Raw genomic sequence first — 21596 nt, 5'->3', positions numbered from 1 at the left:
TAAATGCTTTTGACTGTGAGATATTGTGTTTGCTCTTACTTGGACTATCTATTCCAGGCTGAAATCTCTCTTAAACGTGAATCGTGCATTAATGCCAATGGACAGCTTATGTAACAGTCAAAGTTATTAGCCCGTATCTCACATCAGGATTCCACCTTGATGGATGACTTGTGTGGTCCCTGAGGTCCCTGTCTGTATAATTGCACTGATCCAGTTGTCTCTGTCTGTCGCTCTCTGTGGTGGACAGGTAAAATCAAGTACTCGGAGCAGGTGTATGACTCATGCATGGACGCTTTTGACTGCCTTCCCCTGGCTGCCCTCATGAACCAGCAGTTTCTGTGTGTCCATGGAGGCCTCTCACCAGAAATACACAACTTAGATGACATAAAGAAGGTATTGACCTACCACCATGGCACTGACAAGCCATGCATAGGAAAATCAAATGAACTGTGTTTCACATCTTTGCATACTTCAGTACAGCACTTTGTGTGTGAGTGCATGCGTGAGTACCTGTGTGCGTGCAAGAGTGTTGTTTTTGAGTTTGAATATTTGCGTATTTGCTTGTGTTTGAATTCAATATGTTTCTCTCTGCTGTAGATAGACCGGTTCAAGGAGCCTCCAGCGTTTGGGCCAATGTGTGACCTACTGTGGTCTGACCCTCTGGAGGACTTTGGCAACGAGAAAACCCAGGAGTACTTCAGCCATAACACAGTCCGAGGCTGCTCGTACTTCTACAGGTCAGCTCTCTCTCTCTCTCGCGCCACCTCAACACCTTCTTTCTTTCATAACTATTCCTCAAACAATTACCTCCAAACCAAACAGCACCAATCCTATCTTAATATTGTACACACAGGGAAATACAGCACGTACGCAGTCCCGATGTGCATCTGTGTTGCCGTAGTTCTGTATCCTGTCAGCCATAGTGTGTGCCGTTATTTGTCATGTCTGTGTGAGATGCAGCCGCTGCACTGACCTACATTCTGGGTGCCGAGGGTATTTGGGCGGAAAGCCTCAGATCTATAGGGGCTGCATTCAGTAGGCTCTCAGTAGGTGCTCAGAGCACGGCCGTTATTCGTTTCTTTCCTGCCCAAAGTCTTTGAACACTTAAATATTTCACACGCCGATGATAACTTAGATGGGGCGTGGCTGTAGGGAGGGGTAGAGGGGATGGTGGTGGTAGGATGGGATGGATGGAGATTTTGGTACAATACATGGCTGTGGTAGGGGAACACATCCTCATTAGAGGCTTTTTTTTTACACACAGAAACAAGTGCACACCTCAGGTCGTTGATCTGTCAGTTTGATGGGGGGAATCTGGGATCCCTGGTGTTATTGGTGGATCTCAGCTGGCTTATATGTCCATGTTGTAAAGGCTTTGTGTCCTTTTGTGGACTGTATCATTCTGACTGACCACAGCAATACATTAAGGGAACTATCAAACAGCCACATAACACTGTATGTTGTCTCACCCGACATCCTTGTTGTTAGGTGGTGGACTGTGCATGTTTTGATATGATGAGGTGAAAGACCTATGGTCTGGTTTGTCAGTGAGGAGTTACGGTAGTGTCTTCAGGGGGACAGTTCAGTAGTGCTTCTCATCCGTCACTCTGTAACCCGACGGCTTCAGCACCTGAAGGTTTCACCACTGCGGTGGTCCAGAGAAATGCCTCAGGAGCCAAATCTGACACAGACCTTTTTTTTATTTAACTAGGCAAGTCAGTTAAGAACAAATTCTTACTTACAATGACAGCCTATGAACAGTGGGTTAACTGCCTTGTTCAGGGGTAGAGAACAACAGATTTTTCACCTTGTCAGCTCAGGGATTCAATCTGGCAACCTTTCGGTTACTGGCCCAACGCCCAACCCACTAGGCTACCTGCCATGACACGGATAGGTTACAGTTAAACAGAGGCATATTTAGGACCCCCCCCCCCCAAAAAAAATCTGCCTTTTTTATAAATGCATTTTATGCAGTTCTAAGTAATGTACATGACAGAAGACATTAGCGGAATCTTTTCTAATACCACACAAATGACCGAAATGACTGGCTACACTGACACTGACAGACTGAGATCAATCTGGTCTTGAATTTAACAAACAATAGCCCAGGCCAATGAAGCGACACACAGAATGTACAATATTAAAAGCCAATATATATACTGTATATGCAGTATATATTGGCTACTAAATCAAAATTCCAAGTGACGTAGCTCACTACAGACCCTGGTTTGAATCCAGGCTGTATCATATCCGGCCTTGATTGGGAGTCTCATAGGGCGGCGCACAATTGGCCCAGCGTCGTCTGGGTTTGGCCATCATTGTAAATAAGATATGTGTTCTTAACTGACTTGCCTAGTTAAATAAATACAATTAAAAAAGAAACCTAATGATGAAGATATAGGCTACTCACGGTGATGGCCCTATGTGCTCGTTGTGGCAATGGCCTATCTCAAGGTGAGCTACTTTGAAAAACAGCGTTGCCGTTGGCTACAAAAAAAGTTCTATTGGTTCTACAGACAGATTAGTCTTCTCTTTTCAGCAGTAGGCATTTGCTTTCCAAACTGTACGTTTTTCCTGATTTGTGTTTTGAAATCTGCAAAAGGTAAACCGGTTTTCGCTTTGTCATTATGGGGTATTGTGTGTAGATTGATGAAGGAAAAATACATTTGATACATTTTAGAATTAAGGCTGTAACGTAACAAAATCTGGAAAAAGCCAAGGGGTCTGAATACTTTCTGATTGCACTGTATATAATATCGTGTGTGTATGTATGTATGTATGTATATATATATATATCTATCTATCTATCTATCTATCTATCGTTCCTTACGTTAATCTTGCCCTGCTAACATCAACCACTGCTGTTTCAAAGACATGCTTTTTTCAAAATTGGCACCTTCGTTGATCCCTGTGAATATGCCTGCAGAAGAAACGCATCGCATGCTCCGTTTTTGTGTCTGCAACTGGAGGCATGAAACGTTGGTGTGAGAGGGGAAAAACAATGCCGTCTTGGGAAATTGATTGACATAGATTTTACCTGAAGCCTACACACACTATGATTATTAACCATGTACACATCCTGGCTTCTTAACGTCCGTTAAGCTCATAGACTGAGAGGTAAAACTGGAGCTTCAGGAATTAGAATGGAATCGAGCTGAATCTGTATCAGCATCTCGGTCTGTCTGGATCAGCAGGATGGAGTGAGATACAGAGGGGGGGTGGATATATTAAATACTGCTTGTGGGGGTTGTGAGGTTAAAGGAGAGGAATGTAGAGGAGATGAGAGGGGGAGTAGACAAGTACACAGGGATCTCCTACTCCGAACCAGGCGGTTGAAATGCACCGTGGGTGAGGCGGAGTCGAGCGTGGAATAAAAGAAGTGGCCAGTATCAACTCAACACTGCCGTCTATCCCACAATCCCCCTGGGGCTCTGCAATGAGCTGTTGCTATGACAACTCACTCCTCCAGCCCAAACTGGAGCGAGTGATAGAAAGAGGGAGAGCTACAAGGGAAGGAGTGATCTGTGAAGAGGGAGAGAGGCGGAGGACCAATGCTGTCAAGCAGGCCGTCTCGTTAACAGTCTGCCTAAAGGATGGGGAAAATGTCCTAATCCTCACACTTCCTGTCGGGTAGAACTGACAGCCAGTTAGCCGTCAAATGAGAGCTGACACGATGATTTGTTGTGTTCTTTTAAGGCCCAGTGAGTGGCATTAAGTTGCTTTGGGTGACCTGTGAGCCATGTGCTGGGCTGGGATGGGCTGTTACGTCTTGCATCATGCTGAGCAGTGATCTGATAACGGCACACTGACGACTGCTGATGCTCTGCTCTGTTTTGTTTTAGGACAATGTCAATGTTCTACTCTGGACCAGGGGCGTCATGCTCGCTCATGCTCTGTTTCGTGAATGTAATATGCAGAAAATCATGTTTGTGTTCAGTTGAATGTAATGCGTATGCTCTGTTACACAGTAGCATTCGGCACGCTGTTCGATTCCATAGGTCAGGCTGTGTTGCACTGTGATATGTGTGAATGTATATATGACATCCCCTAAACCCTCTATCGCTCTCTTTTCTGCCTTGCAGTTATCCAGCTGTATGTGAGTTCCTACAGAACAATAACTTGTTATCAGTCATCCGAGCACATGAAGCACAAGATGCTGGGTATGTACCCACACACTCTCTCTTTCTCTCTCACACACACGTTTCAGTAGCTTTTATACAATTGATGATTCATCCAGATTATTAACCTGGAAACACCTCCCACTCTCTCTGTGGTGTCCTATAGCTACCGGATGTACCGGAAGAGCCAAACCACCGGCTTCCCCTCCCTAATCACCATCTTCTCAGCGCCAAACTACCTTGATGTTTACAACAACAAAGGTCAGTCTATCTGCTCCATGTATTTGTGGTGCTACTTAATGAATCTATGTGAACCAGTAAATATTTGTAGTGAATGTATGCTGGAGCAAGTGTTTGCTGGTGGGTGGTGTTCAATGTGTGGCTTGTGGAGATGGATAGTGGGACATGGGGAGAGCGTGGGAGGGACTGTCGGAATGACTGACTATCTCCATGTGGCTTTATCTCTCCTGATGGAACTGTAACGGCATTTCTGGGGCCCAAGAGGGGCACCTAGTGGTTGATCATCTCATCTCATCTCTCTCTATGGGTCTCTGCCTGTCTCTTTCTTCCTGTGCCTCTGTTTCTCTCTCACTCTGTCTGCCTCTGTCTCTCTGCCTCTGTCTGTCTCTGTGTCTCTCTGCCTCTGTTTCTCTGCCTCTATATGTCTGTTTCTGTGTCTGCCTCTGTCTATCTGTGTATGTCTCTCTCTCACACACACAAACACATATCAAGATGTGCACCCCCATAAGACTAAGGATGTTTCTCCACGGCATTTCTGGGGCTCAAGAGGGGCACCTAGTGGTTGATCTCATCTCATTTCTCTCTATGGGTCTCTGCCTGCCTCTGTTTCTTCCTGTGCCTCTGTTTCTCGCTGCCTCTGTCTCGCTGCCTCTGCCTCGCTGCCTCTGCCTCGCTGACTCTCTTGCTGCCTCTGTCTGTGTCTGCCTCTGCCTCTCTCTCTGCCTCTGTCTGTCTCTGTGTTTCTGTGTCTGTCTCTGCCTCTGTTTCCCTCTCACTCTGTCTCTTCGTCTGTCTCTGCCTCTGTCTGTTTCTGTCTGTCTCTGTGTTTCTGTGTCTGTCTCTGCCTCTCCCTGCGTTTCTGTGTCCGTCTCTCTCTCACACGCAAACACATATCAAGATGTGCACCCCCATAAGACTAAGGATGTTGCTACAGCCTAGTATCTCCTTGCCACTCTGAAGAGCCAGTGTGTTATAAGAGCTCTACTCTTGCTTCCATTTTTGATTATTAGATGTCTTTCATTGTGGTGGTGTTTTATACAGTCATTCAAAGAAAGTGTGTTTTTAGATGTCATGGATTGTGTTACAACTTTTAGTAAAAAGGCTCCTTCCTAAAGCATATATTTGTCAAGAGAAGAAACTCCTATATCAAGCTTATACTGTATATAGTGGAAGTAGCATTGTCATAATTATCCTAGTGCTAGCTAGCATCAGCCACTGCTGCTGTTTCAAATACATGCAACAACAAAACATCAAAAATCAATCTCTATGAATATCCCCGGGAAAGATGCACATCAGATGCTTTGTGTTCTGTCTGCAACTGAAGGCATGAAACGTTGGTGTGAGGGGGGGAAACCATGCCGTCTTGGGAATTGACAGGATATCGAACGTATTCCCATGCATATGCTCGCAGCAAAATAAACCATGCTGCATCATTGACATAGGAGGGGGGGGGGGGGGGGGGCTCAAAATGGAGAATGTGATATTGAACAGTGAGCTGGAAGACATACAGGGCTTTAATAATGTATCACTCGACACACTGATGGTCATTTTTACTGTGTTGTTTCTGTACATCTATGTTTTGTGTAGTATGTGTGTATCCATGCTGAAATGTTTGTTACCGTCAGGGGCGAAAATCTGATATCAACTTTGGAGGGGACAATTACATGACATTTTCTCAAGAGCAATTCCTGAGGGGGACACCAAAAGTAGTGCTGTAACACATAGCCTACATTGTAATATGGTAAATGTATATTGAGGAACCAAAGAAATAAGGTGTTTGCCGTACTCCTAACTACCGGTACCCAAAACTACACAACTAATCACAACAGCAATACCATTGCCTTTAACAAATCTTAGTTCAGTCACCAGTTTAAGTTGAGAGTGGGGGTATCCATGGCATTTTCCAATTATGTTCCTATTTTACAAGTAAAAAAAATTGAGAACCTTTCATAATGTTGCCAAACAAAGACTCAACAAACTTACCTGAGACTCCCTGTCTCTGCCAGTCTGTCCCTGCATATCTGTCTCCAACTCTGCTGTCTGTGTGCCATCTGTTGCCTGCTCTGCCTAATGACATCATTGTGAAACATTTCCATTAGAATTTAATTTCTTTCTTATGAACATTTTATCAACTAGTCTTTGAGATATTAGGCTACTAGGGTTCTTACTATGCGTTTTGGTGTATTGAAAAATACTCTGATGTCCGTCTTTTATTTTTCTGCCATTTTTCTACCTGGCTGGCTGGCTGGCTACACACACAGTGTGTAGGTTATTAACAGTAGGAGATGGGCTTCTATCATCTTCAATCATTCTATTTGGGCTTCGATCTAAAAGGTAGCTAGCAAATGTGAAACGGATTAAAATGACAAGAGTTGACAGCTGTATGAGTTCACCATTTACACAACATATGCTGCAACCTTTTGTAATTTTAATAGTTTGTTTCATATTGGCTGGCTTCCAACAATAGCTGAATTTGCAAAGCTAGCGAGCACCAATTCAGTTTCAGTGGTGTTTGCTATAATCTTTGCTACCCGGGTTAAATAAAGGTGAAATAAAATAAATAAATAAAAGTTCACTTGCGACAATTTAGCTTTCGCAACGAGACCATTAAATATATTTAAGACAATGGTAGAAGAGAGTGTAGTTCTGTTCAGTTTGGATTTCAGTTTATCGCTAACCTTATCACAGGGACTTTGAAGCACTAACTTACATCATCTGCATGCTGATTTCATCTTTGACGACGCCACATAAATGGAATAGGTACTAGCTAGCTTAATAGTTAATATTTGCGTGCTAGCTCTGCATATTCAGCTAGTGTGTGTGCGCGATTGACTGGATTAACCTCACGTCAGTTACGTGCATTGAGTGCCTTTCAGACAGTAGATACGACCTCTCTGTTACCTAGCAAGCTAAGGAACTGGCAGTGGATCAAACCATTGTGAGGCAAAGGGTGGGGGGGTTGCAATCTTTTGAAACTTAAAAACGCGCTATTAAGTGTCTATAATCAGCACAATTGCTTTCATTGCGTATTATTAATATTATTTAAATTACATAGTTATGTTTCAGTGATATATTGGGGGGGACAAATCATTTTTCCCAGGATGGGGGGGTTGTGTCCCCCCCCCCGGGATTTCCACCCCTGGTTACCGTGACCCTCTCAAGTTGTCCTCCCTCCACAGCTGCAGTACTGAAGTATGAGAATAACGTGATGAACATCCGCCAGTTCAACTGCTCCCCTCATCCCTACTGGCTGCCCAACTTCATGGACGTGTTCACCTGGTCCCTGCCCTTTGTGGGGGAGAAAGGTAGCACTACCCCCCTTATGTCCTGACCCCAAGTCTGTGTTAAAAAATCATCTTAATTTGATAGTGTAGACTAACATTCAGCACGACATATGCAGGCTCTTAGACTGCTACGATAAGCAACGACTGTGTCCTTCCTATATTTACCCTCTTACTACATTTTTATCATAAACACATATGTCCGGTAGCACCCTCATCTGAGAACCTTTTGACCCTTGTCCAGTCACAGAGATGCTGGTGAACGTGTTGAGCATCTGCTCTGACGACGAGCTCATAAATGACGGAGATGACCAAGAGATCCTTGATGGTGAGTCACTCATATACCGTACTGTTAAGAGTCCAATGCAGCCCAAAAAAAATAATCTTAATATCAAATCATTTCTGGGTAACAATTTAAGTACCTTACTGGTCAAAAATAAACAAAAATTGCTTCTTAGCAAAGAGCAATTTCTCAAGCAATAATTTTGCTAGGACTGTCTGGGAGTGGTCTGAGTGGGGAGGGGAAAACTGAGAACTAGCTGTTATTGGCAGAGAGGTTTGGAACTCTTTCTTATTGGTCTATTAATGAATTTAATTGAATTCAGGTGGTCTTTTCACACAGCTCTTACACTAAAAGGGCATTGTCATTATTTTCACAGTATTATTATCCAACCTCAGAGTGTGGAAATATATACACCACCGTTCAAAAGTTTGGGGTCACTTAGAAATGGCCTTGTTTTTGAAAGAAAAGCAATTTTTTTGTCCATTAAAAGATCATATTGATCAGAAATACAGTGTAGACATTGTTAATGTTGTAAATGACTATTGTAGCTGTAAACAGTTGATTTCTTTTTTAATAGAATATCTACATAGGCGTGCAGAGGCCCATTATCAGCAACCACCACTCCTGTGTTCCAATGGAACGTTGTGTTAATCCAAGTTGATAATTTTAAAAGGCTAATTGATCATTAGAAAACACTTTTGCGATTATGTTAGCACAGCTGAAAACTGTTGTGCTGATTAAAGAATAAAGAAAACTCGCCTTATTTAGACTAGTTGAGTATCTAGAGCATCAGCATTTGTAGGTTTGATTACAGGCTCAAAATAGCCAGAAACAAAGACCTTTCTAATGTAACTAGTCAGTCTATTCTTGTTCTGAGAAATGAAGGCTATTAAATGTGAGAAATTGCCAAGAAACTGAAGATATTGTACAACGCTGTGTACTACTCCCTTCACAGAACAGAGCAAACTGTCTCTAACCAGAATAGAAAGAGGATTGGGAGGCCCCGGTGCACAACTGAGCAAGAGGACAAGTACATTAGTGTCTAGTTTGAGAAACAAATGCCTCACAAGTCCTCAACTGGCAGCTTCAATAAATAGTACCCGCAAAACACCAGTCTCAATGTCAACAGTGAAGAGGCGACTCCGGGATGCTGGCCTTCTAGGCAGAGTTGCAAAGAAAAAGCCATATCTCAGACTGGATAATAAAAAGAAAAGATTAAGATGGGCAAAAGAACACAGACATTGGACAGAGGAACTCTGCCTAGAAGGCCAATTGTAGCCGTTTCCTGCTACAATTGTCATTTACAACATTAACAATGTCTCCACTGTATTTCTGATCAATTTGACGTTATTTTAACGGACAACAAAAGTGCTTTTCTTTCAAAAACAAGGACATTTTTAAGTGCTCCCAAACTTTTGAACGGTAGAGTATATAATACACAGGACAAATCAAGTTTTTGACTGCACTAGGCCTTTAAGAATCCATTCGTGCTATAGTGTATCACATTACCTGGCATAGATCCTGATAAACAATTGAAAAACAATGTATGTGTACAGTATATTAAATGGCCTCTGGGTATTTGTTTGTTATGAGGGGCTCTTTGAATTACCTGTAAAGAATATAAATGGATCACTTCAATGTGGCCCGTAGACTCACTCCTGAGATCTGAAAATGAGTGTTCTCTCTTTCTAGCCAACGCAGCTGCAGCTCGGAAGGAGGTCATCAGGAACAAGATCCGCGCCATCGGGAAAATGGCCACGATGTTCAAAGTGCTTCGGTGAGAACGTTCTTCCCCTCACTTCACATGAGCTGTTCCACATCAACACATCTCTAATACGGAATATAGAGTTATTATAACTGAGTAGATATACAGTAGAAGCCTACATGAGTGACCTTTGTGGATGCCCTCTGACCTGCGTGTGTGTGTGTGTCCTGCAGGGAGGAGAGTGAGAACGTGTTGACGCTGAAGGGCCTGACGCCTACTGGCATGCTGCCCAGTGGGGTGCTCTCTGGGGGAAAACAGACCCTGCAGAGTGGTGAGGACCAGGCCCGAGCCAGGCCATGGCTTTTCTATCCTCCGTCCCGCCTGCCCTCTCCTCCTCCTCCCACGCTGTCTATCCGTTCCTCTTTCTATCACTGTGACTCTTACTCTCTTTCTGTCACAGTCTCCGTCGCTCTCCATCTCTCCCTGGGTCTTTGTCTTCGTATCCGTCCTCTGGTCCCTTTGTTTCTGACCCAGGTTTGTGCAGCCACCCGTGACTCTGGAGGACTGCAGATTCCGTCCTCTTTAGCTACAGCTCGACACTAGAGAGAGACAGTCGTCTCACCTGTATTCACTCCCATCGAGTTGCTCTTTGAAAAGCTGGGTGAGGTGTCTGTGGGCCTCCAGAGTCACTCTATCCCGGCCCTGGGGTGTTCCCCAGTCCTTTGGTCACTCAGTCTGTTGTGTTCTACAGAGACTGGAGTGGGCTGCTGATCCAGCCTGCCTGGCTGTGTTGCTGGGTTACATGTGTGTCTCGCTGGTCTCTGGCCAGCTGCCTACCGACCGCCGGGGGGCTGCATTCTGCATTTGCATGGCTTTGTCAGAAGTAACTCGCTCCCCTCCTTTCCCCCTCCCCCCAGCCACCACCGAGGCCATCGAAGCCATCGACACAGAAACTGAGGACGGAGAAGGTAAAGCTGCGTCCCCCACCCCACCCCTTTCAGCAGGACATGCATTGGGTCAACTACCCATCAGTGACAATAGCAGTTCATATTCAGCCTGCGTCGAACATCTCAGGGGGACAGTTGGTTTAGAGTGGGTAGCACGGAACTTTGCAGTACCTTGATTACAAGATATCTCAACTATATCAGTTATGATATAAGGGTCAGGATATATAACAATAATTACATAGTGTGCTCATGAAAAACAAAGCTTTTTCACAAGTTTGATACCTTGCATAAAAATACAAACGCACATATATTAACAAATATACCGGTACTTATAAACACATGGATTTGTATGGAAGTAATTTAAGCCACGCAAAGTGAGGTGCTACCAAGAGATGCATGATGGTTTCGGGTGCCTTTTTATGCTCAGGCATGATTCCTTCTTTTATTTTGGGGATTTGGCTTATCTTCCGCCCCCATCTGGTTGAAAGATGCATCGCATTCAGGGAGAACAGGACACAGGTGAGCGCTAAGGTGAAATACAGTATGCATCATGATGCCAACTGAATGATATCATGAGCGTGATGCTATCTGTGTGAACCATAGAGTCTCTGGACACTTGGTACCCATTTGACAGCTGCAGTTCAACAAATGCCTGCATCACGACAGGGTTGTGATGAACTAACACACTATCAGGACTACGTATATAGCAGTGGAGGCTGCTGAGGGGAGGACGGCCCATAATAATGTCTGGAATGGAGTCAACGGAGTGGTATCAACCACATGGAAACCAAGTCTTTGATGTGATTGATACTATTCCATTGACTCCATTCCAGACATTACTGTGGGCCGTCCTCCCCTCACCAGCCTCCACTGGTATGTAGTATGACATGCTTATGCCATGTAGCTGGTACTGTAATGTCATTTGGCTTCATGATGCATAATAATAACAACAGTAAAAGAAGGGTGCCCTTCAGGTAAAGGAGGGTGCTATTGTGGTAAACAAGGGTCCCATTTTAGTAAAGGAGGGTGGCATTCCAATAAACTAATGTGCTATTCTAGTAAACGAGGGTGCCATTTGAGTAAAGGAGGGTGCTGGGTGCTATTGTAGTAAACAAGGGTGTCATTCTAGTACAGGACACGAGGGTGCTATTATAGCCATGGTTGTTTCTGAGTGGCTGGGTGAGTCGTTGACTCATTATCTCAGACGTTTCTCTTAGAAGAGCCTGTGAATATCCCAAGGGTTCTGATATCACTTTGTCCACAACTAAATCTTATTCAGATCGTCTTTATCTTACTCAAAGCTGTGTTCAGATGTTCTCTCTAGACGCGTGTCAAATGATCTTTGAAATCACAACGCTAGCTTGTACTGCTGTGTGACATGAGAACGCTATGTTTAAGGGACTGAAATATTGTAATGTTCTATTATGTTCAGGCCCAGTATGGTACTTGGCAATAATATTTTTATCAAATGAGCGTGCACAAAGAGGAATTTCAAAGGATTTTTAAAATCCAGGTTTATTATTTATGAATGCTGTCATGAGACAGTGATTCTGATCCCCTGTGTGCCCCCTCTCTCCTTCCACCTGTCCCTCCCCTCAGCCATCCGTGGGTTCTCTCCCCAGCATAAGATCGCCAGCTTCGAAGAAGCTAAGGGGCTAGACCGTATCAACGAGCGCATGCCACCCCGCAGAGTCGGGGTCAACCACGTGGGACAGTCCATGGGCAAGATGAACATGTCCGAGGCCAACGGCACCGACGACAATGACAATGACAATAGCAACGTCCAGTGATGCTGAGGCATGCCCCAGAGCTCATGCTACTGCTGCGCTGTGCGACAAGACATCGCCAAATCGTGATATCAGACCTCAGAATAAAGATACAACAAAACACAGACACAACACATCTGCATCTGCCGCTGCTGCGCCTACATCCAATTAGAGAAACGAATAAAATGTTAAGTCTCTTGTACAAATGGGTAAGGTGGTATATTCTTTGACGCCAGGTCACCACATGGGGGAACTGAGCTCAGAAGGGGAGGTTTTCCCGCTCTTTGGTCTGTGGATTGGGAGGGGGTAGTGGGGTCAGAGATTAGGGAAGGGACATGGAGGCGAGCGGGGCGGGATGCAGGGGAACTTGTTGGGATGAGGGCCAGGGGGTATGGTCCTGTGGGTGTGTCTGCTGTTCCCTTTCTCAGTCCAATCACAGACCGCGCAGGCAGGGTTTAGAGTCTCGAACGCTCTCCCATGTCCGCTACATCCTCAAAGGGTCTGATACGAGACACTCCTGTACAGTACCCATGCCACACACACATTTTACTATTTTGATTAAGAGTTTCACTCATGAACTCATCTCATACAGAAATAATCTCGCTACTCAACATGTTTTGCTACTAGTAGTAATAAAAACAAATACAAAAAGACAATGTTATTTGTAAGAAAGGGCATTTGAGAATAAAAAAGATGTACATTTTACTACTTGCAATGCAATCTTACCTGAGAACTTTTCTTTCTTGATTTATTTTGTGGTAAGACGCCATGAGCCTGCAGAGGGTAGGGTTGGAACGTGGGCTTGACTGTGGCCTCTCCACCAACCAAAGCCACAGTCTGTCATGTTTAGGGGCTGCAGTTTAAGCTACCTTCTACCTACCTTCTACCTGATCGTTTTTCACTTGCCTGTAACTAAAGAGAGAGAATGCACATGGTATGTCAAATCTGCTGTCGCAGTAAAAAAAAATCTTATATATCTATATATATATATAATTAATTATAAAGATGGACGATAACAAAGATAATGATTTTTAACAGCATCTACATTATGGAACGCATCAATGCATGCAATTAAGTTCCTTATTGATATGTACAATTTTTATTGTGATGTGTTTCAATATAGTAGACTTGAATTATTTCCCTCTTCAAAGATATCTTTAGTTTTTTTATATATAATTTTTCATTCTTGCTTCCTTTGTTTTTGTACATTTTTCCATCAATATTATTTTTAATTTTATTACTGTTTTCTATTTTTATATTGTTTCGCTCTACAGACACAGATGCTCTCTTTAAGGTGTGAAGCCTTGTTTTTTTTTCTGTTCTGTTGGTGTACAGAAGTTACTCAATCGTTTGAATGAACATATTACTCCGTGATAAGCAACATTCAGGCTACCAAAGCATGCTCGCATGGTTTGTTCAAATGTAAACAAATTGGACATAATGAAAATCCTGTGTCTCAGTTTCTTTTAAAAGGAAAAAATATATATTCTCATTATAAATCTTGATGATATTCTTATGATTCTAACGATTAAGCTTACAGTTTTTTTCCCCCCTTCCACTGTTTTCTGATCCTTGTTTGGTCTAGACATGGTTTATTTTCGAAGAAGGAATTTCATGGATTTTAACTTGTGACAATTGTTCTTGTAATTTTTTTCTGGAACTAAGTTTTGGCATTTGACTTCCTAAACGATACACACATTGTAAGCATGCCCTATGGGACAAATCACATTTTTTACTCTTGAATAAAATATGCATGAACCAATAGTGTGGCTTCCAGTTTCTCATCGATATATAGGAAATGTGTGCAACATGATGTAAATAGAATGCCTTTTCACAATTTAAGACACTCCTAAACAGTATGCTCTGCAGGATGAAGTGTGTGTGTGCTGCGCATATGTAAAATTGGCAGCTTCACTGTTTTTGAAGGGAGCTGCTTTTCACAGCCAACTTGGATCCCATACAGTGGGCGAATGTGCTTTTCTCTCCAGTTTCCATGTGGGCATTCGGTCTGCTTCCTGTCATTCTTCCACAGGAAACTCCGGGAACAGCGTCACACAGGCCATGGCAACCACTCACACTGAACCCACTGTAGGGGGCAAGTCTATGGATCAAGACGATAACATCCTGCTACCAGGACCTTAACACATACAAATACACACAGACTCAGGCCACAAGTCGAGCCAGCTGCCTTAGACAGACATACTACTCAGAGTCTCCATTCTCTCTGCTACACAGTGGTTCCTCTTGCCCCTGGGTGACCTCACACACTCATACATTTTACACATACATACACACACATAGTGGGAACGTGAGACGCTCCAGTCACAGACAGGAAACGGTGCGGATTTGGACATTGATCTGCTTCTATATCCCGTCACTCTGCTGAGTGTGTTTCTCCTCATTCCAGCAGGGAGGTTCAAATAAAGTCGTCGCAGCCAGATTACAGGTACTTATAGATACACAGTATCTGTCAAAAGTTTGGACACACCTACTCATTCAAGGGTTTTTCTTTATTTTTTAAATTATTTTCTACATTGTAGTGAAGACATCAAAACTATGAAATAACACATGTAGTAACCAAAATCATGTACGAACCAAAAGTGTTAAACAAATCAAAATACATTTTATATGTGAGATCCTTCAAATAGCCACCATTTTCCTTGATGACAGCTTTGCACACTCTTGGCATTCTCTCAACCAGCTTTATGAGGTAGTCACCTGGAATGCATTTCAATTAACAGGTGTGCCTTGTTAAAAGTTAATTTGTGGAATTTCTTTACTTAATGCCTTTGAGACAATTAGTTTTGTTGTTACTATGTATGGGTGGTATACAAAATATAGCCCTATTTGGTATAAAATACCAAGTCCATATTACAGCAAGGACAGCTCAAATAAGCAAAGAGAAATGACAGTCCATCATTATTTTAAGACATGAAGGTCAGTCAATATGGAAAATTAAGAACTTTTAAAGTTTCTTCAAGTGCAGTCGCAAAATCCATCAAGCGCTATGATGAAACTGGCTCTCAGGAGGACCGCCACAGGAAAGGAAGACCCAGAGGTACCTCTGCTGCAAAGGATAAGTTAATTAGAGTTAACTACACCTTAGATTGGAGCCCAAATAAATGCTTCAGAGTTCAAGTAACATACACATCTCAACATGAATTGTTCAGAGGAGACTGCGTGAATCAGGCCTTCATGGTCGAATTGCTGCAAGGAAACCACTACTAAAGGACACCAATAAGAAGAAGAGACTTGCTTGGGCCAAGAAAAACGAGCAATGGACATTAGACCGGTGGAAATCTGTCCTTTGGTCGGATTTTTGGTTACTCTATTTCCATCAACATTCGTCACAATAAAGAAAGATAAACAAAAGAAAAATGTGTCGAAGGGATAAAAATATTGTCGATCTTTAGAAAATGTATCCTATAGCTTATCTGCCATTTCCGTTACACGTCGCATTGATTTATCTTCGCGACCTTGCTTTTGTCGAATAAACCTGGGTCAGTAGGCAGGTTTCCATTGAACCAGGTTTATTCGACAAAAGTAATGTCGCAACAACAAAAACAATTAAGGTAACTGTCGCATCTCTTCTTTATGCGAACCTGCACATAAAATTACCTTTTTAAAATGCCCATGTACCGAATAAAAAAATACAAGTTAAGGGTTTCCATAGCATTTTCAACTATACTTATGGTTTACTCACAGAAAGAGTTTGCATTATATAGCCAGTGTGCCCACTCTGGTATTGGCATATGCATTCTAGCCAACAGCGCAGATAATGCTGTTGTCTAGAGTGTACATACAGCCTATATCAGGGGTTCACAAATCTTTTTGGCCCACTACTCCATTTTGATATCTGAAAACTGTCACGACCCCAGCCATGTGAAACAAATTATATAATTAACGGCAAATGTTGACCTTTTTTTATTTGGGGCCATGGCGGTCAATTGCATATTAGTCTGACTTATACCATGGCATTGTTGAATACTTGTTTCTGATTGGCTTGAAGGGCATTCTAGAGCACATATTATTTCCCTATAACTCACAGTAGATTTGCGGGGTAGAATTCAGTGGCTGTAGTTCATTCTCACATGTTCTATGTTTGAGCTGCTTTTGAAAGCGAAAGTCGAATTGTAAACATTATAGGCATTGTTGAATTCGATTTTCACCATGGCAAGCTAGGACTGGTGGTTTGTTTGGTTACCACAGCAACTACTCTAGCTAGGCCTATCCAGTAAACTTGCTAGCTACTTCAGTGGATGTTGAACACATTTCTACTGGCAAATGAACACCAATTTGTTCAATTACAGCCATGGTATAAAAGGGATAATCTACTCGGGACTCTATGCGTTCTCTGGAAAATAATGCAACTCTGTGGAAGCTCAGTTCCAGTCGGCTAGCACATAGTGGAACACACCTTCCACGTCGTTCATTATTTTCCATAGAACGCATAGCCCCTCGTTGATTATCCCTTCCTCATCTCTCCGCCGCTAATGAGATGGGTGTGCTTGATGCATGTCACTTCAAAGCTTCTCAAAGTCATGGGGCGTGGTGACAGTGCGCACCTCATCTCTACTGTCACAGCCAACCTGGATTGATATTCGGTTTTAATGCAGATGAGAGCACTGAATCCAGCTTCATACAGATATGAGCTGACGAAGGGTACCATGAGTTTTATAGTGCTTTCAAGACAACTGGGAACTAAAAAAAAAAAAAAAAATTGGTCAAATCATGACGTCAGTGATCTTCAGGTCATAAAATTGGAGCTCTAGAAAGAGAAGAGGCCAGAGTTCCCAAACTGGAATTCCGAGTTGGATGACCGTTCAAACCGATTTTTCCCTTCGGAGCTCATTTTTTCCGAGTTCCCAGTTGACTTGAACGCTTAAATGTGGAAGACACATTTCAGTTTAATGCATTCAGTTGTACAACTGACTAGGTATTTCCCTTTCCCTTTGAAGTCGGAGATTTCCGCGTTCCCAGTTGTTTTGAATGCGGCATTAATGCTGAGAGGGAGACGGTTCTGTGTCTGCTGGGTATTCCCTTTGAGTAAGGAAATAAAACTCCCCCTTAGTGACCGGTGAATGCATTAATTCAGATGACAGCTCGATTTCATAGAACATGCTCTGATCCCATATCGCCACATTGTTTTGCGAACAGACGCAGTGAGTGTGGTTTGATGTAGTTTACAATCGAAGTTACCTGCTGCAGTATATCTCCTAGTTCTGTGCTCAGGTCTGTTGACACCAGATGCTCTCGGTGTATCATGCAATGCATCCATATGGCAGAGGGAGACGTACTCATAACTAGAGTGGAGGCCCTCCGTCCCGCCATAGATGAAGCCCCATCTGTGCAAAAGCCCACCATTCGATCCCATGGAATCTGTTTTTTGTGAATATAGCCATGCAGCACACTGAACATCCCCTGTGCCGTTTCATGCTTGGGAATCGTGAGACAGAACAATATGTCCTCTTGAATAGCATCCCCCGACATGTATAACGAACAAAAGTAAATGCATACGCATCTAGGCCCTCACAGCTAACGTCCATTTGGCGAGCATAAACTGGGGAGTTTGAGTCATTTAGTAAGTTTCCCCTTGATTGCTAGCAGCATCAATTCTTCGTTTAACAGGTTATCTGACAAAGGTATTGATGTGAGTTTCTGTGCCTCTGCCACCCCACATCAATTGCGGCCGTAAAATCAGTCTCTGCAACAGTTTATGGTTTCATAGAGTAGTGGGCCTAGCCATTCACCGTGAGAATGATTCAAGTAAAACAGTCAAGTGCTGCCTTTTCCCATGATCCCTGGTTTAATTTTATCTTGTAGATTTCAATAATTGTCATAATTGTTTTACTTTTACCCTTTTTTCTCCCCAATTGGTAGTTACAGTCTTGTCCAATCGCTGCAACTCCCCTATGGAATTAGGAGAGGCGAAGGTCGAGAGCCATGCGTCCTCCGAAACACCACCCTGCCAATCAGCACTGCTTCTTGACACACTGCTCACTTAACCCGGAAGCCAGCCACACCAATGTATCAGAGGAAACACCGTCCAGCTGGCAGGTGCCCGGCCCGCCACAAGGAGTCAATAGAGAGCGATGGGACAAGGAAATCCTGGCCGGCCAAACCCTCCACTAACCCGGATGACGCTGGGCCAATTTTTCGCCGCTTCATGGGTCTCCCAGTTACGGCCAGCTGTGACAATGCCTGAGATCAAACCCAGGTCTGTAGTGACGCCTTAAGCACTGCGATGCACACTAGCGGTTCTGGGGGGGGGGGGGGGCAGTGCCCCTGTGACAACAATTTTGGACCCCCTTGTGGCCCCCCTAAATGTGGAGTATGAAATCATTTTTACATACCTAATTTTTGCAATCGTTCTTTTTTTACATCCGTTATTAGACAGAAAATGCTAATAAATTGTTGAATGATTATGAACATGGTCTTTTGCCTGCTAATGCCTGCAATGTAGTGAAGAAAACGATATGACAACAATAACGTCTAATGTAACTGGCCCCTCTAACAGTACAACTGGCCCCAGCTTGGCCCCCCCCCCCGCCCAGTTGAAATGGTCTAGAACCGCCACTGGCGATGCAGTGCCTTAGACCGCTGCACCACTCGGGAGGCCTCATTTTGATTTTTAAGGTTAACCATAAAATGATTTTGAGATACAATGACGAAATTATATATATTTTTTCAAGATTTTGGAAATTCTCCTATGACCCCATTTTCATATCAGGTGACCCCACATGGCATCATGACCCCCAGTTTGGGAACCACTGGCCTACCTGATTAGATTATTATTATGGACAAAAGAGCAAGACTATTTTTGATTGTCAAAAAGCAGCCAAGCATCAATTATCATGTCACAAGAATAAGATCCTTGGCCTATGCCACTCTTGATTGTGAAGATTGAGGCCTTTGTCATTGAAGTAAAACAAAAGTATGCCTATAGTGAAAAGCCTACAAGGGGAATTTAATATAAGTTTTAATATTGCAGTTGAATAACTGGCATGGCCAAATACTACTGCTACTGTGCAACATTCTATTCAGGTAGGAAGCAGTTTTGGAACTTATTTATAATCAGTTGTTTTATCATAATTATTGTATATCATTGTTATTATTGTAAGCCTATTTATTAATAACAAATAAAAAATAGAAATATATATATATATATATATATGCAAAACATGTTTTGTGTAACACTTTCCTGCGTTCAAATGACTTGTGGCCTCATGGGTGGAATGTTATTAATATTGTTCATTATTTCATAATTAATAGATTTGAAAGGCGCCGAAGGAGATGCCGTTTTACGATCCCGTAACCAGTTGTGCTGTTGTGTATGTTTTTTGCCGTTATTTGTCATTTATTTTGAACATAATGTTTCTGCGACTGTGTCTTATGACCGAAAATAGCTTCTAGATATCAGGACAGCGATTACTCACCCCATACTGGAGGAAAACCTTTTCTTCAACGAGTCGGACGGGAAGGATTTCCTTCAGATGCCCGACAAGGCCCTCATCCCCGTCATTCGCAGGAGAAAGAGACGGAGGTATCGTAAATAAAGATCCGGGTGCCTTGTTAGGATCCGTCGTCGAGAGGATAATCGGTTCTATTACCCAATGTACAATCAATCCATAATAAAATAGACGAACTACGATCACGTATATCCTACCAACGGGACATTAAAAACGGTAATATCTTATGTTTCACCGAGTCATGGCTGAACAACGACATGAATAACATACAGCTGCCGGGTTTTAAGCTTTTTCGGCAGGATAGAACAGGGGTGACGGTCTATGTATATTTGTAAACAACAGCTGATGCACGAAATCTAAGGAAGTCCCGAGGTTTTGCTCGCCTGAGGGAGAGTATCTCATGATAAGCTGTAGACCACACTACTTACCAAGAGAGTTTTTCATCTGTATTTTTCGTAGCTGTCTACAGACCACCACAAACCAATGCTGGCACTAAGACCGCACTCAATGAGCTGTATACAGCCATAAGTAAACTGGAAAACGCTCATCTAGAGGCAGCACTCCTAGTGGCCGGGGACTTTAATGCAGGAAAACTCAAATCCGTTTTACCTCATTTCTACCAGCATGTTAAAGGTGCAACCAGAGGGGCAAAAAACTCTCTCCTCACAGTGACCGTACGTACCCCAACCAGAAGCCATGGATTACAGGCAACATCTGCACTGAGCTAAAGGGTAGAGCTGCTGCTTTCAAGGAGCGGGACTCTAACCCGGAAGCTTATAAGAAATCCCGCTATGAACCATCAAACAGGCAAAGCGTCAATACAGAACTAAGATTGAATCGTACTACGTCGGCTCAGACACTCGTAGGATGTGGCAGGGCTTGCAAACTATTAGACTACAAAGGGAAGCACAGCCACGAGTTGCCCAGTGTCACGAGCCTACCAGATGAGCTAAATTACTTCTATGCTCGCTTCGAGGCAAGTAACACTGAAGCATGCATGAGAGCATCAGCTGTTCTTGACGACTGTGTGTTCATGCTCTCCATAGCCGATGTGAGTAAGACCTTTAAACAGGTCAACATTCACAAGGCCGCAGGGCCAGATGGATTACCAGGATGTGTACTCCGAGCATGCGCTGACCAACTGGCAAGTGTCTTCACTGACATTTTCAACCTGTCCCTGACTGAGTCTGTTATACCAACATGTCTCAAACAGACCACCATAGTCCCTGTGCCCAGGAGCACTAAGGTAACCTGCCTAAATGATTATCGACCCATAGCACTCATGTCTGTAGCCATGAAGTGCTTTGAAAGGCTGGTCATGGCTCACATCAACACCATTATCCCAGAAACCCTAGACCCACTCCAATTTGCATATCTCCCCAACACATCTACAGATGATGCAATCTCTATTGCACTCAACACTGCCTATCTCACCTGGACAAAATAAACACCTATGTGAGAATGCTATTCATTGACTACAGCTCAGTGTTCAACACCATTGTGCCCTCAAAGCTCATCACTAAGTTAAGGACCCTGGGACTAAACACCTCCCTCTGCAACTGGATCCTGGACTTCCTAATGGGAAAACTAACATGGTCCAAACACACTAAGACAGTCGTGAAGAGGGCACAACAAAGCCTATTCCCTCTCAGGAGACTGAAAAGATTTGGCATGGGTCCTCAGATCCTCAAAAGGATCTACAGCTGCACCATCGAGAGCATCCTGACTGGTTGAATCACTGCCTGGTATGGCAACTGCTCGGCCTCTGACCGCAAGGCACTTCAGAG

The 21596-nt window shown here is 43.3% G+C and overlaps 1 protein-coding gene across 2 annotated transcripts in view; it reads left to right on the top strand.

Moving 5' to 3' along the window:
- The window catches only part of LOC115154819 (serine/threonine-protein phosphatase 2B catalytic subunit alpha isoform), a 52388-nt gene extending 38284 nt beyond the window's left edge, over positions 1-14104 (top strand). The window contains exons 5-14 of one of the 2 annotated variants that reach the window (XM_029701434.1): positions 248-393; positions 598-737; positions 4083-4160; positions 4285-4379; positions 7538-7663; positions 7884-7967; positions 9615-9699; positions 9861-9958; positions 10545-10595; positions 12174-14104. In XM_029701434.1, coding sequence (XP_029557294.1) covers positions 248-393; positions 598-737; positions 4083-4160; positions 4285-4379; positions 7538-7663; positions 7884-7967; positions 9615-9699; positions 9861-9958; positions 10545-10595; positions 12174-12364 — 1094 coding nt within the window. In that variant the 3' untranslated portion in view covers positions 12365-14104. The remainder of the gene's footprint in view (positions 1-247; positions 394-597; positions 738-4082; positions 4161-4284; positions 4380-7537; positions 7664-7883; positions 7968-9614; positions 9700-9860; positions 9959-10544; positions 10596-12173) is intronic. The other variant, XM_029701435.1, reaches the window with a different exon arrangement.
- The last annotated feature ends 7492 nt before the right edge of the window (positions 14105-21596 follow it).

This window comes from Salmo trutta, chromosome 19, assembly GCF_901001165.1.
Source record: "Salmo trutta chromosome 19, fSalTru1.1, whole genome shotgun sequence".
NCBI lineage: Eukaryota > Metazoa > Chordata > Actinopteri > Salmoniformes > Salmonidae > Salmo > Salmo trutta.
This window is presented reverse-complemented; position numbering and strand designations above follow the sequence as displayed.